Raw genomic sequence first — 14,841 nt, 5'->3', positions numbered from 1 at the left:
CAATGGCAGAAATCACTTTGGTGTGATCCAGCAATGTGTCCTAGGAGACCTCGCTTGATAATGCTTAACAGACAATTGTGACATTATTGATTACCATGACACAATCACGCGACATCACTAATCTCACAGTGGATCTCATTAGTCGCACTCTTCAATCTCGAGACACTGATCATGCTGATTTATGAGTTGAAAATGTTGGAAGAATGGTTTCGCATGAAGATCCGGGGTAGAATAGGTCTTCATCAACCTATGCTTGCCTTAAAAGGCGACTATGCTTGTCTTAAGAGGAGATCGGGTGGTTAGGCTCGCTGACTTGGTTGACACGTGTCATTGGTTCCCATTTGTGTAGATCGATGCTCATGCTGTTGATCATTGCATTGTCTGGTGCAGACTCGATTATTTACAGACCGCCGCCATATGGCTGGAATATTGCTGCATGTGGCGTAAAACTAAACTCACTCACTCACTGGGGGAGAAGTTTCCGACTGACCTCGCTGTGTCGGGTGGGACTTGTCCGCCACCAGGGCGTTGAAAGGGACGGTGACAGCTGCCTGTGCACAGATGACCATCAGGAAGAATGTAATGTACAACCCTGAAACGCACAAAATCATTCAGTTGCCACGCCATCGTTGTCTGGACATCCGGTTTTTAGTTGTATTTCCTAACAAAATGCCAACAATGTACATCGGGAACATTCCCATATCAGGATACACTCCATGAAATAATTATTTGACAGAATTGGTTTATCTGAAATATATATATATAAATCCCTCGGCATTTTCTGTTTAGTTGGTGTCTACTTTAGTTGGTGAGGAATTTAATTATCTTTTTAAACGTATATGACTTTTAGTGGGCCAATTTATCAACACTTAACAAGGTCATGTCGCCTGTCAATTTAAAGCTTAGCAAATGTTTATCAGCATTTACCTCTCACTTGCATAATTTGTTACTTAAATTACTCATCATCATAGCGCATGTTTATAGTTATGTACATTTGTTAATATTGTATATTCTTTGCTCTTGGACTACCGATGGTGATTTATGAGAATGAAGAAGTTGAAGCATAAAGTTCTAAAGAAGCGAAGTTTCTCTACTCCCGACATGGATTATGCTTCCCGGCACCTTATCTTTATCTTTAGCTTTGGCGGTACTTCCCTAATTAGCTGTTCCGGGAAAACCGAACTATACATTTTAGCCTTCCCGGGACATCTGAAAAATAAATTTTAGCCCTCCCGGTACAACACCATCAAGATAATCCTGTTCATCTTGAGAAGAGCGCTTATTGCTAAATAGACTAGACTTCCAATGAACCACCTCTGCAGAATTAATTTATATTCTCTCTTAAATCATATACCATTGTAAGTTTGTAAAACCAGACCATATTTTGTTTCACATGTTTTCCTTAAAACACACTGAAAATATTATGTTAATGCCAAATACAACAGAACGCCTTCATCAATATACTGAGAGCCAGAAGGTACACTGAAAATCCAATAAGCCAATCAGGATACTACGTTTCATCTGTGGCTGCAGTTCCTTTGAAACAGTTTTTTGAAGTCTTGACATAAAGTACAATCTTTACGTAACAAGGAATGGGTTTGTATATACCCGAAATCGATTTATTATAACAAAAAGTAGTTAAGAAGAAGCTGTCTGTCTCCTGCATCCTTTATCCCATAGTAAACAGGCATGATTTACGAGCAGTAAATTGACCTGGCGCAGCTGATACCAGTGTAAAAGTTGGCTTGGAATTAAAAGTAGGAACGTTTTTTTTATACAGTGTAAAGACCGACTATGAAATACGATTACGATAAGCTATTAAGTGCATGTTGTTAGCTCAGACCTGCGCAGTTCAAAAGATGATCATTATTTAAGTTTTGCTTAAAATAACTATTTGCTTTACCTAGGTTTCCAGGTTTCTCTGCGACGACGGGTTCCGTCAGTGACTTCTTGTCTGCGACGATGCCACTCTGGGCAGGGTTGGTGAAATCTTTGGCTGGTACAGAGTGGTTCATGTAGGGGGCGCACCTCTCCTTCACCAGGTCCAGCTGACACTGTCGGAGGATCATATCAGATATAACATATCATGGGCTTATTGGAGAATATAAACATTATAAGCAAATCATGCAGATCTGCAACTTTATGCACATTCCATTTGAATTTAATTCTTATCTAAATAGAGTGAGAGAGTTTGGTTTTACGCCGCTTTTAGGAATATTCTAATAACATCACGGCGAGAGTCACCAGAAATGGGCTTCACACATTGTATCCAAGTGGGGAATCGAACCAGGTCTTCGGTGTGACGAGCGAGCGCTTTAACTAGTAGGCTACCCCACCACCCTTATCTAAATAGAAGCGACAAATTCCTTTCCGTAAACACAAGAAATACTTTGGACGAGAATCACACCAGTTTAATGTGCTGCATCCTGCGATGCGATGCAGAGCTATAGTCTGGTTCATAATTATTGAGAATTTTTCTTCTTACTTTGAGCTATCCTAACACCTCAACTGATTCACTGATACTTAAAACTAAGTAATGGTATAAGGGAGGTAACTCATCTTGGCCTACTGAGTATAGTACAATTAGAGTTACCTCCCCTGAATTTGTAGCAGACGTCATTTTCCTCAGTACTGTCAACAATGTCTGCTGAAGATAAAAGAAGGTTGATTTTTGAGTTGTGTAATCAAGGAATTGATGATGTAAATACATTGGCAGAGAGAACAGGAACTCCTCTTTCTACTGTGTATAGGATTAGGAAGAATTTTAAAGAGGGAAAGGATTTTGGGCACCAGAAAGGAGCAGGGAGACCCAGAAAATTGGACTTCTCAGATCGCGTCCGGCTGGGAATTTTAGCGTCTAAAAAGCAAAGGGCAAGCATCTCCAACATCAGGTATGAAATGATAGAAAGGGGATCAACAGTTGTATCAAAATCTACAGTTAGAAGAAATTTGATTGATCTTGGATGGGAGAAAAAGACTGGAATTCCTTCTCCTCTCATGAAACAAGAACATAAAGACAGGCGTGTTGAGTGGTGTTTGGCACATGAAAACTTGGACTGGGAAAATGTGATTTTTACTGATGAAAGCTCAATATGGGTATATCCCAATAATGTGAAAATATGGACAAAGTCTGCGTCAGCACCGTTGTATCGACGACCTAAATACAGCCCAAAGTTTCATGTATGGGGAGGGATATCCTTATTAGGAACGACCCCGCTGTGTGTGTTTGAGGGAAATCTGACAAGTCAACGCTACACTAACATATTAGATAATTTTCTCCTTCCAAGTGCACGTGTTTTATGGAAATGACTGGATTTTGCAGCAAGATAATGATCCTAAACACACCGCAAAACATGCCAAGCAGTGGTTTCAGGAGAAAAATGTGACTGCATTACCATTTCCTGCATATAGTCCTGACTTAAATCCCATTGAGAACATTTGGGGGATGATGAAGGAATGTGTGAATCAAAAGGGGTTGACAAAAATTGAAGACATGAAGAAAGAAGTGGTCCGATACTGGGACAGCATAACTCACGAGACACTAACCTCTCTGATAGGAAGTATGCCTACTCGTCTTAGACTGTGCCGTGAAGCTCAAGGAGACTTGATAAAATATTAAATTGTTACCTACACAACATGAAAAGGTCAGTTCAATTTCACAATACATTCAAATTTATCTAATTTGTTCTCGTTTAATAATATGAAATGATTTAGCTATTCTCAATAATTTTGAACCATACTGTACATCCTCCGATGCGATGCAGAGCCTGAACACATTATCTGTACGCCTCCGTGTTGGTGGGAGGTGAGGGGGGGGGGCAGTGACCGGTCAGCCAATATATCACAAAGTTAGTTAAAGTTGTTCATTGGTGAAACAATTGTTTGAAACGAGGACAACCATTCTGGCTTAAAAGCGCTAAAAGTCGTATGAGTGGTATTTTTTAAGGAATGTTTGCGCAAGAGTACCTAACTTTTTATGTGTGAGGACTGGATCGATATGGCGGCCATTAAACTATAACATGTTTAATACTTCGGATTTCGAAAGTTTTAATGTCAAGATTTGTTCACGTATGATCACGATAGGGGTGATAATATGTAAACAAATATTTAGGACAAAGTCGCCCCAAAGCGGGTGTATTATATTGCCTGCCTACTGGAAGGAGAGCTCGGTGGATATGGGCGCGGGGCAATGATCCAGCTAGCTCCTCACACATATCAGACTTGGGTATATTTACCATTCGACTTGTGTTGCCAAGCAATCCCTTAGTGTCCCTGTGTTGCCTGCAAAATTAGCATATATAATACAATCATCAACACACGTCTTTATAAAAGAAACTGTCATCTGAACGCAAAGTACATGAATGCTTGGCAAAAGACTGTAGGAGTGGCATGTCAAGGTTAATTAACACAGTTATCTGCATTAGGTACAGTAGCCTGGGTCCCTATATGGAACATGTTCACGGTCACAATCTTGTTCCCGCAATATCGAGATTCCGACTTTTGGAGAGACTAAATATGCCAAATATACGGGAATGCACCTTATAGTATTCCATATGATTTCGGTCGAGTTATGACTTATATCAATATATATAACGCATAATCGGTTTAGAGAAGTCAGGGCGGTTTTCGCCATCGTATCATGTGATATATGCCGATGTACTTACACGTCAACTTGTGGAGCGCTAAAAGCCATGCCAATCAGACCAAAACTGAAATCAATGAAACACACATTTGTAGAGATAATTCACCTGAACTTTACTCTCCATATTTATATACCTCTTACATGCAGCGAACCCTGTTAATGAGGACAGTATTTGTAAAGTGAAAACGACCGGATTATTACATTTCAGGATTAACATATCATTACGCCGTACTCTCAGTGCCCACATTGACTAGGTAACTTTGGATACGACCACGTCAATCATTAGGGAAGTATACCGTATCAAAATTTGTTTCACACGATTGAATTCAGTTTTGCCTGAGGTAAATATTTGAAGGCAAATACATCCGTCCAGTGTATTCATGAAACCTGACATCTGGTCTTTCACAGGGGTAATATCAATATGTGTGCACAGCTGTTAATAGAACAGATATAAAATACCCGACAGAAAAACGGAGACACCCTGCTGTGCATCATTCTGTGAGAATAATTCCTCTTTTAATCGTTATCAACAGATTGACGTCATTCAGAAACAGCTTCCATCCGGCGTGAAATCAGAAATAGCTCATAGCTTGACATTACGATTTCTCTGTATAAATCGCATGACTGCATATTGATTACAATAGTGGTATTATTTTGATTCCTCGGTTACACTATATAAATAAATACAATGTATCATTTTTCTGTCGTGGGGACCAGGTTACCTATATTGAGTGAAACAAGTACAAAACAGGTCAGTACCAACCACCATTTTATTAAACCTGCGTCTTTGAAAATATAGGTACATGAATAATTTAGTGTTCCGGGTGCTGATGATCATATGTCACAAGCAAAAAATACATGGCACTTAACTGTGTTTTCACGATTTCGTTCACTCTGACGTTCATTTTCTCTCAACGTGTTGCGTGACAAAGTTAAGTCGTACTTAAGTCATAGGCACCTTTAAATACACAGTTTCCGTTTAGCCTGCATCAAATAGTGAATATCCGGGTTAGAGTAGATGTTGAGTAGCCCAAGCTTGTCGTAAAAAGCGACCAACAGTATCAGGTAGTCAGGCTCGCTGACTTGGTTCACACATGTCATCGATGCTCATGCTGTTGATCACTGGCCTGTCCGGTTCAGACTGGAGACCGCCGCCATATAGATGGAATATTGCTCAAGGTGGCGTAAAACTAAATTCACTCATTCACTCAGATTGGCGCTTCACTTTTCATCTTGAGTAATCATAAACATTTCGCTTATCCACGGGTCTTCCATAATTGGGGGTGTTGGGGAGGCCTTGTAGTCGCAGTGTCTGCTCATCGTGCCGAAAACCTACGTTCGATTCCCCATATGGGTGCAACGTGTGAAGCCAATTTCTGGTGTCCCCCGTGGTGATGTTGCTGGATTATTGTTGAAGGCGGTGTGAAAGTAAACACACGCACACACGCAATTGACACAAGCACACATGGAGCAGCATTTATTGTATAGATAAACAATTGACTTGTGTTCGCACGTGTTTGTAGGTGAGCTATCAGCTAACACCTGACAGCCTCAATATCATGATAGCATCTTTGATTATAGTCGGACGTCCTTCTTATTACGGTGAACAAAATGTAAATGAAAAAGGCATACCAATTCAATAAAATGCAACATCTCTACGACGTCGTACAACTACTCATCTCTCCAACCTACAATGTTTATTAGTAAGTTGACTCACGTGCATGGAATGTGTTGTCACGTGAACAGGCTAACATTTTTTTTCTTATGTGTTCTGAGTATGACAGTTATACATTGTTTCTATTCATGTCGGAAACACTGGTTTATGAAATCTGTTTAGTGCAAAATAATATTGATTAGTACGTGGAATCACGTGTGTGGAATATATTTTCTCGCTTCAGAAAACTGAATAAAATTGTTTTCCTATATAATCAGAATATGAGATTTACATATAATTTCTATTTTGTAGACACTGTTTTGTGACATCTGTTTAGTGCACAAGAATATTTGTCATAGGTGCAGACAGGGCTATTGCCCTTTCAACATTGTGCGATAGCTTTCCTTGCTACTCCCAAAACAACGTTTGATGTAGCATGAGAAAATCTTTCACAGTTCATCATTAAATCAAAAAGATGTCTGAGCATGGTATGGTAGGTAAACCCGAACCATGCCATTACGTTGATATGGAATTTTTCAATGCTAAAACATCGATGAAGTCAATGATTATATATCGTCGGCTCTGAGCAAGTGAATGACAATGGTTTTGCGCCTCTTTTTGCAATATCCCAGCAATTTCGAGACGGGGATACCAGAAATGGGCTTCACACACTGTATCCATGAGGGAAATTGTATCCATGAGCCCAGGTCTCCGGTGTGACGAGCGGACGCCCTTACCATTAAGCTACCCACCGCTCTGAAGGAGCCTTATTTAATAATCTATATGTTTACAAACCAGTGCTTGCTTTTACCTACGTGTCATGAAATTATAGATCAACCCCGGTACAAATAAGCACCCACGTAAATGAAAACGATCCAAGAAATCCTATACACAGAGACTAATGTGACCAGTGACCTATCATATGGATAAACCGGCTGTAATAATTAGCTTCAGAAACTGCAGAAACTGATGAGGCGGCAGTCATGCAGTCGTGTAATGTCTCTGTAACCACGGGCACATGATATCAACCAACAAGGCTTTCACGAGGTAACCTGGCGGCAGATTACAGTTCAGTCAGCGTTTTTGCTCATCTTCATCTGTCCCTAGGGGCTTGCCAATAATCGATTATTTTCCTAGTTACCGTAAATGTTTAATTTCCGGAACTGGTTTCAGTAGTTAGACTTGTCTCACGCCTATACTTATTGATCTTAGCATGTGTGTTTCACGTTGTCTAGGTTAATAAATATTATACATAATAACTGGATTTTCGAGGATAAATGATTATAATTACAAGGTTATATTTCCTTAAGATAGAGACATGAATACTGGTTTCGAGAACGGTGTGTTTTGTTGGTCTGATGTTGTGTCCAAACTGTGCGATGCGTTTTCTGTTGCCAGGTGTTCATGTCGGCGTCTGTTGGCTGGTGTACAGGTAATACACGCGTCCATTTTTATATAGACAGCGTGAATGTGGGACGCAATAGGCAATGTGCTCCCGGTGGAGAACCCGGGCACTCTCCTGATCTGCGCCAAGAGATCAGGAGGTACCAAACCAAGGGCACCGAGAACAATGGGGAGCCTGACGACAGTGTACTTGGGATGCAAGGGAGACATTTCAAAGGCGAGGTCCGCATATTTATCATGCTTTTCCTGAATTTTGCCAATCACGTTGCTGTCAAAAGGGACAGAAAATTCTATGATATAAATAATTTCATTGGCTTTATCAAAAAGGACAAGATCAGGTTTGTTGGCTGGAATTCGTCTCAGGCTGTATATTGGCCTATTACTGTTATTATTATGATTATGATTATCTGTGATGATCCTACCAGAGGATGATGGTTCCGATTATCATGACAGGTCGCCTCTTGCCCATCTTGTACGTCAACCGGTCACTCACCATCCCAACCACAGGGCTCACGAAGAAGGTCAAGGCTGGAACACAAGGTCAAGGCATTTTAGAACATATATACAAATGTCCTTTGGGTCGTAACACATCCTTTACACGCATCCTTGTCATTCAAAATGCAAATGACAAGCTCATGGGACCAACAAGTCAAATCCGTATTGATTATTATTTCTTCTTGCATTTTTTTTGCAATTTCATATACAGAGGATCATTTTCTTGTCATCTTGACATGGACACGCTATGATGGTTGAACAGTAAAGGGTGTAACTGAATGTTGTTCAACTCTGCAGCTGGCAATATTCCTGACAAAGCTCCTATCAGTCAACTCTAAGTAAGGAATGGAGATCGGGACATACTAAAGCCTCAGATTTGGAACTGAAAGACAAGCTATAAAGTATCACAATATCATCAAAGTTCTACAATGGTCATACAAAGTATACAGTAACTGTTTAAATCAACTATATATGAAAATTGGTTATGAACAAAAATGTTACAAATTTGTTTTACGACCGAAATCTGTCTCAGCAGTATTTAAATGCTGCCATTTATATAATTCATTAAAACGATACACTTCAAAAATTATAACCAGTTTGTTGTTACCATACCTGCTCCTCCAGCAACCATGCCTCCGAATGTGCTACCCTTAGCCCCATCTCCCACCAATGCTTCCACCTGAGCCGGAATCACTGAAAGTAGACACATGAAGATGTCCACTGTGTGTGTATGTGTATATCTATGTATATGGTGATTATTATTTAACTATGATATCTTAAGACTGTCCAGTGATATCGCACAGTGTGTTGGAACCTCATTAACATATCAGACACGTTCAAACCCTAATTTTGATAGGAACGCTATCAGATATACACCTTTCATGCTACTTAAAAGTGGTTTCAATATCACAGTGATGGCCTTTTTCATGTTATATCGTAGTTTTGGGGTGGGCAATTTTGGATTTTCTAAAACATACAATCGTTTTTTTCAACTAGGTGCTAGAGTTAGTGATGGTCCTACGCTGTTTCCGATCAGTTCAAAACCATGTTAGGGTATATTATCATATTAAGCACTAAAATACTGGGGATAAAAGTTCTTTGGCTTTAGGCATTGAGAACCAAGGTCACTAGGCTACCCCACTGTTCACCGTTCATGGACACGCATTTCAGAATGGAAAGTCATGTGCCCTGAAGAAGATATAACACGTTGTTGTTGTTTTTCTAACGAATTACAATTAATATTAAGATACCTTCGACGCTAAGGAGTAGCACCATGAAGTTGATGCCAAACGAGGTCATGTTGAGTAAGATGCATTGTGCCTTGTTGAGCATAGGCGGAGGCTCCTCGGCCACCTCCAACTCGTCATACGGCGCCCTGTAGGAAGCAGACGACATTATCAAACATTGTTCATGAGTTTTACAGACGACGGTATCACACATGTAGACTAACAGCTAGTCTCTGAAATGAACATATTTTACTGAAAAACGTTCATAGTGAAAAAAAAAAATTATAATGAAATGGAGTCCTGAGACTTTCTTCATTTTCAGAAGCTAAGGAAATCTAGACTTGCCACATTTTCTAGACTTGCGTGGGCTTTCTTGAATATATATACTTCAGGGTCTGTACGACAGACTATCACACATGGTACATGGCACAGATACAGTAACAGATAATAGCACGCACGCACACACACACGTGCACACACACACATACTAACACACACACACACACACGAGCTAGATGTAGAGGTAGACTAACGACAGTGTCAAACATGGTACAGACATGTGATAATAATAACACGCATGCACACACAAGCGTGGTTTAAGATCCGACAGACAACAGAATCTAAATCTTTAATGATACAAACACCGTAGGCAATACCTTCACGTGAACATTTTATGGCAATTGCACAACAGACGATAGTTTCAGATGCATGTTTCACAGCACAGACTCAACAAACGACAGACCTCTGGGTGAGACAACAGCAAGACACACATGCCGTCACAGCGGGCATTTTAAATACCACATGCGGCCACCCAACATTAAGGGTAGCCGTGGTAGTGAAACAGCGGTCACCTAAAAACCTTAGTGCTGGGCGAATGACCGTCGCAGCGGTCACAGCAGACACGGCTAAGATAACGTGATCCTTTGCTCTTTTGAAGCGAGCACATCCACAGGAACTTCAAGAAGAAATGAGACAGCCATATAGGGTTACAGCAGGACGCCAAGTTACTCTTCTCTATGAGACGTTACGTCAAATGACCAGAAACACATTCGGGAGATGGTTTCGCTGTTACGTATGTTTCACCCGTCCTCACTGACCACAATAGGAGGTCTTACGGTTCCATGTACGACTGCTGGGATAAGGCATATCTGATATACCATACACGACTTGTGGGCCAGACCCTGGAGGTTCAGGATGAACAGACGTGAGCTAAGCAATAGCATTACATTACGTTGTTTAGCACGCTGAGTGTAAGCATTGGACATGATTAGGGGGAATATAAACACAAACGTATTACAAAGACGCCCATGGTCATTCGATATAATCATGAACTTGTTCGCAGAAGTAATACATTTTACAGCGTCATTCGTAATCATGTTATTGAATTGTAGCTTTGGGGCCGTAATAAATATATAGTATAATACACCTGAGGCCGTGAAGTTTTGGATACTTCCTGGCAATAGATAGATATACTCTTGAAAATCAGATTTGTGAAAATATTGAAAACGTTATGTGACAGTTACTGGAGTAAAACATTTCGAAACGTAAGAGCTATGGCTTAGTGGCTCGTATCAGTACATCACAGCTGAATAATCGGTACTTGCTTGTCCTTTCTAAGCCATCATTAAACACTGCAGTCGACTATTTTTGACCAGCAGTGTGTATTTTACGGATTATAATGTAACGTGATAAGATGAGATGACCCACTGGTCAGACTTGTGTGGGAGATCTTCTTTCAAGTGTGGAGTCCGAACACCGTTTCACACAGCCAGACTTACTGTTACGAAATATCGAAGGGAGATAACTACTCATATATGCACATACATTGTTTCATATTCACGACAGGGGCACCGAAACCTCATACAAACAAAACAGTGGCCCTGTTTATGCACAAACGGTAATTGTGATAAAAATGTGACAGATACCATTCACAGTCATTTCAATGAAGACGTAAACTTGGCAATAACCATAGATAAGCACACAATTCCAATATTGCTGATCTACGTCAAAAACACTTGATGCTGCAGTGTAGATCATCTGTGTGAAATAGGGCGGAAGTAACAGGACATAGACTCTTGACCCTGTTCCTGAACCCACTGCAAGTCCAAAATACAAGTCTAAAGTGCCGACCTATTGTGACCAAAATACCTGACCCAGTGTCACAGACTGTCGCCTAGTCTTTATATATAGTTTAATAGGCACAGGCCGCTACGTTTAACACATACAATTTTCTTGGCAAGCTACTAAACCTATGAACATTCTACGACTTGCTTCATTTCGAGTCCTAGCCTTATGGAAAGGGTCAGAAGAAAGAGCAAATCTTTTGGTTAATCTATCGGGGGATAGGCTAGATTAGAAGCATCCTGTTTTATATAATAATTATATTTTTCAATATTCAGATGACATCAGTGTCTAACATGTATAACAGTGTAACGTATACTGTATGAAATGTAAGGGGTATATTTTTATATCGATACAGGTCGGTATGTATCGTGTATGACATAAAGTGGTATAGGGGTAAGTCAGTGGTAGAAGTATGTCTCATAGTCTCTCCCCAAGTAAAACACGTAAGTCTTTCGGTGGGGAGACAATAAGCCAACCGGGAAAAAAGGTTTAAGAACGAAAAACCTAGGCTAAATGCCCCTGTGAGGAAAAGCCCTTACAAATTTCAACCGGTAGGATAAACCACCCTTTGAGTTGATTTGGAGTTGACAGGCGATAATATGATATTTTCTAAGAAATTCCTCCCACTGTTGACTGTCGTTACAGGTAAGTAGCATACTGAATATTCGTTATAAGATCAGGTGTTCGCAAACAGGCTAACATCTGCATGCCCTATACACGCCCACATGCCCGTATATACATCCACATTAATACATGCAGCAGAGATCATATACCGATCGGTATATGGTCTCTGCATGCACTAATGATGCATACTTTTCAACAATGTCCCATCAAAGAACACATCAAACTCATGCACATGCTGATCTACTTATATCTAATTGTGTAAACAGTGCTAGCATCATACGAATAATTTCCTCATTCAGAAAGCTGAATACTATTGAAACTATTCACAGTACAATGTATCTTTGCCTCAACTCAAAACGCATGCTGGTCGTTCACGAGGCCATCTAATCAGAAGTCAAGCTACAGTTTCCTGTCAAGTAAGAAAATGTACACTCACTCGTTGTATTCCTCCTCAAGCCTTCTCATGACGCTATGATCCTTGATCTGCCCGCTAACCTACACCACTACCTGGTGTGCCGTATAGTAAGCCCTCACACAAGTCCCTATACACTACTAGCAGTTAATGCACTCACTCTTTCTCTTCCGTGTACAGGCGTTTCATAATGGCGCAGATAGGCCCGCAGGCCTACTTCCTCTGTTGGGGGCCCTCGTGCAGTGACCTCTGAAATAAAACACATATTGTTACATATATATAAGCTGAGGTGACGGTTTGTTGGTCATAAAAAAGCATATTGTTTGTGGAGAAATATTCTGGAACGGCGATCTCGCAACGCCAATGGTGGGTGAAGACGGACGCTTATTAAGGCAATTGCGCATAGGTTTTGTCTTAAGTTTTTAAAATGTGTTTATAGAGTGAGTGAGTGGGTGAGTGAGTGAGTGAGTGAGTGAGTGAGTGAGTGAGTGAGTGAGTGAGCGAGCGAGCAATATTCCAGCTATCTAATGATGGGATATATACTTCATAAATGTAAACATGCAACCCGGGTTTTCGAGGTGAAAAGTGATTGCATGCAACATTATCTACCCAACACCACTTGCATGTATGAAGTTACAAGTCGAAATGTACGTGGTGCACATTCTGACGCTTTGTCAGCTCTACGGTTCTGACACCCGAAATTCGAGACAAGGGATATTCTGAAGCGTGATGTACGACAGTCTAACATAATGCATGATTTTATATTTGCTAAGGATAACAACATCTCGCATCACACTGAAAGCGGTTCAGCAAGACCCTTGCTCGCTGTACCAACCGTGCTCTCAAGGATAACGTCATCTCGCATCACACTGAAAGCGGTTCAGCAAGACCCTTGCTCGCTGTACCAACCGTGCTCTCAAGCACGGTATGGTGCACCTAACAAAACAAGGGACACATCATTCCTGTTCAGCAAGAAGCATGGAGTACTAGACTCCTCATTTTAAATGAGTGATTGAATTCAATGAATTGAGATTCTCTATATTGCTCTTGCAATATTGCAACCCATGACTGATTTATATAGCTAGACTATAGTAACACATTAAAATGGACTAATTTCAACATACCACCGTTCTAATATTCCGTGTGCGTGACTTTATCATAAGGGTAGCTGATTTAATATTAAGGCATGGAGTAATTTCACTCTATTTTGAACCAGTTCTAGGACCTGCTGACTCCGCTGAAAAGCGAGTTTAGTTATACGCCGCACTCAACAATATTCCAGTTGTATTGTCTGTAAATAATCCAGTCTGGACCAGACAACCCAGTGCTCAACAGCATGAGCATCGATTTACCCTACTTAGATACAATGACGTGTCGACCAAGTCAGCGAGCCTGACCGCCCGATCCCGTAAGTCGCCTCTAACAACAAGCATTGGTTAACTGAATAACAAGACTAATCCGGATCTTAAGAGACTGAACAAGACTGATCCCCTTGAAATTTAGGGGAGTGATTAAATCACATTGTAACTATCAGCGAAAACATGTACAAACTGATGTTTGAGTGCGTCATTTTTAATATTCGCAGAGTCGGTTTTCAAATGACTTTTGCATGCGCATATGTTTGATAGGTATATGTCAACGGGGAACGTTTCTCGGGCATTGAAATTCAATTTTATTTCAGACCAATAACTATGGTAACATCTGTTTTGTTTTTTCTTCATCTTTTTTTACCTTTTTTAGACATGATTGCTGCTTTAAAAGCAAACTGTGAATGTATTTCGGACATTGCTACACGAAATGTAGTTTAAATTGTAAACAGGTTTTTTAAATGTTAAATTCCGTTTGTCTGTTTTATGCAAATAGTGATCCTAGGGCATGATACCATGTTTGTAATCTACACAACGTTGGAACTTTTTTAGACATACTGGATATTTTTTTAGAAATGTATCAATAGCGTCATGTAAATGCAGTGAATTGTTTTTCCAACCATCTTCTCTATCTTTTGTGAGGCAGTTTGACATTTTGAAAACAAAGCAATTAATCGGATCTCAAAGGTCACCTCCACAAAACCGTCCCTATGGATGACGCCGGTATTAGTTCAGGGTTGCAGTGATAGAGAATTCGCTTAAATTTAAACTGTACCAAATTCATTACGATTTGCTAAAATCAATGACAGTTTTCTGACATATTTTAGTTTAAGGATACGTGCAGATAGGTTAAAACTTAAACCTGGAATTTACACATATACACTGAGAAAACT

The 14,841-nt window shown here is 40.2% G+C and overlaps 1 protein-coding gene across 2 annotated transcripts in view; it reads right to left on the bottom strand.

The window, feature by feature from the left end:
* Positions 1-14,841, bottom strand: part of LOC137284257 (uncharacterized) — a 39,575-nt gene that overhangs the window by 6,879 nt on the left and 17,855 nt on the right. Inside the window, exons 2-9 of one of the 2 annotated variants that reach the window (XM_067816001.1) lie at positions 12,742-12,830; positions 9,446-9,570; positions 8,808-8,888; positions 8,123-8,228; positions 4,665-4,709; positions 4,236-4,281; positions 1,904-2,054; positions 491-592 (exon numbers count right to left, since the gene is read on the bottom strand). In XM_067816001.1, the coding sequence (XP_067672102.1) occupies positions 491-592; positions 1,904-2,054; positions 4,236-4,281; positions 4,665-4,709; positions 8,123-8,228; positions 8,808-8,888; positions 9,446-9,570; positions 12,742-12,770 (685 nt within the window). In that variant the 5' untranslated portion in view covers positions 12,771-12,830. The other variant, XM_067816000.1, reaches the window with a different exon arrangement.

This window comes from Haliotis asinina, chromosome 5, assembly GCF_037392515.1.
Source record: "Haliotis asinina isolate JCU_RB_2024 chromosome 5, JCU_Hal_asi_v2, whole genome shotgun sequence".
In the NCBI taxonomy this organism is placed as follows: domain Eukaryota; kingdom Metazoa; phylum Mollusca; class Gastropoda; order Lepetellida; family Haliotidae; genus Haliotis; species Haliotis asinina.
The sequence above is the reverse complement of the archived record's forward strand: the minus strand, read 5'-3'. Positions and strand labels throughout refer to the sequence as shown.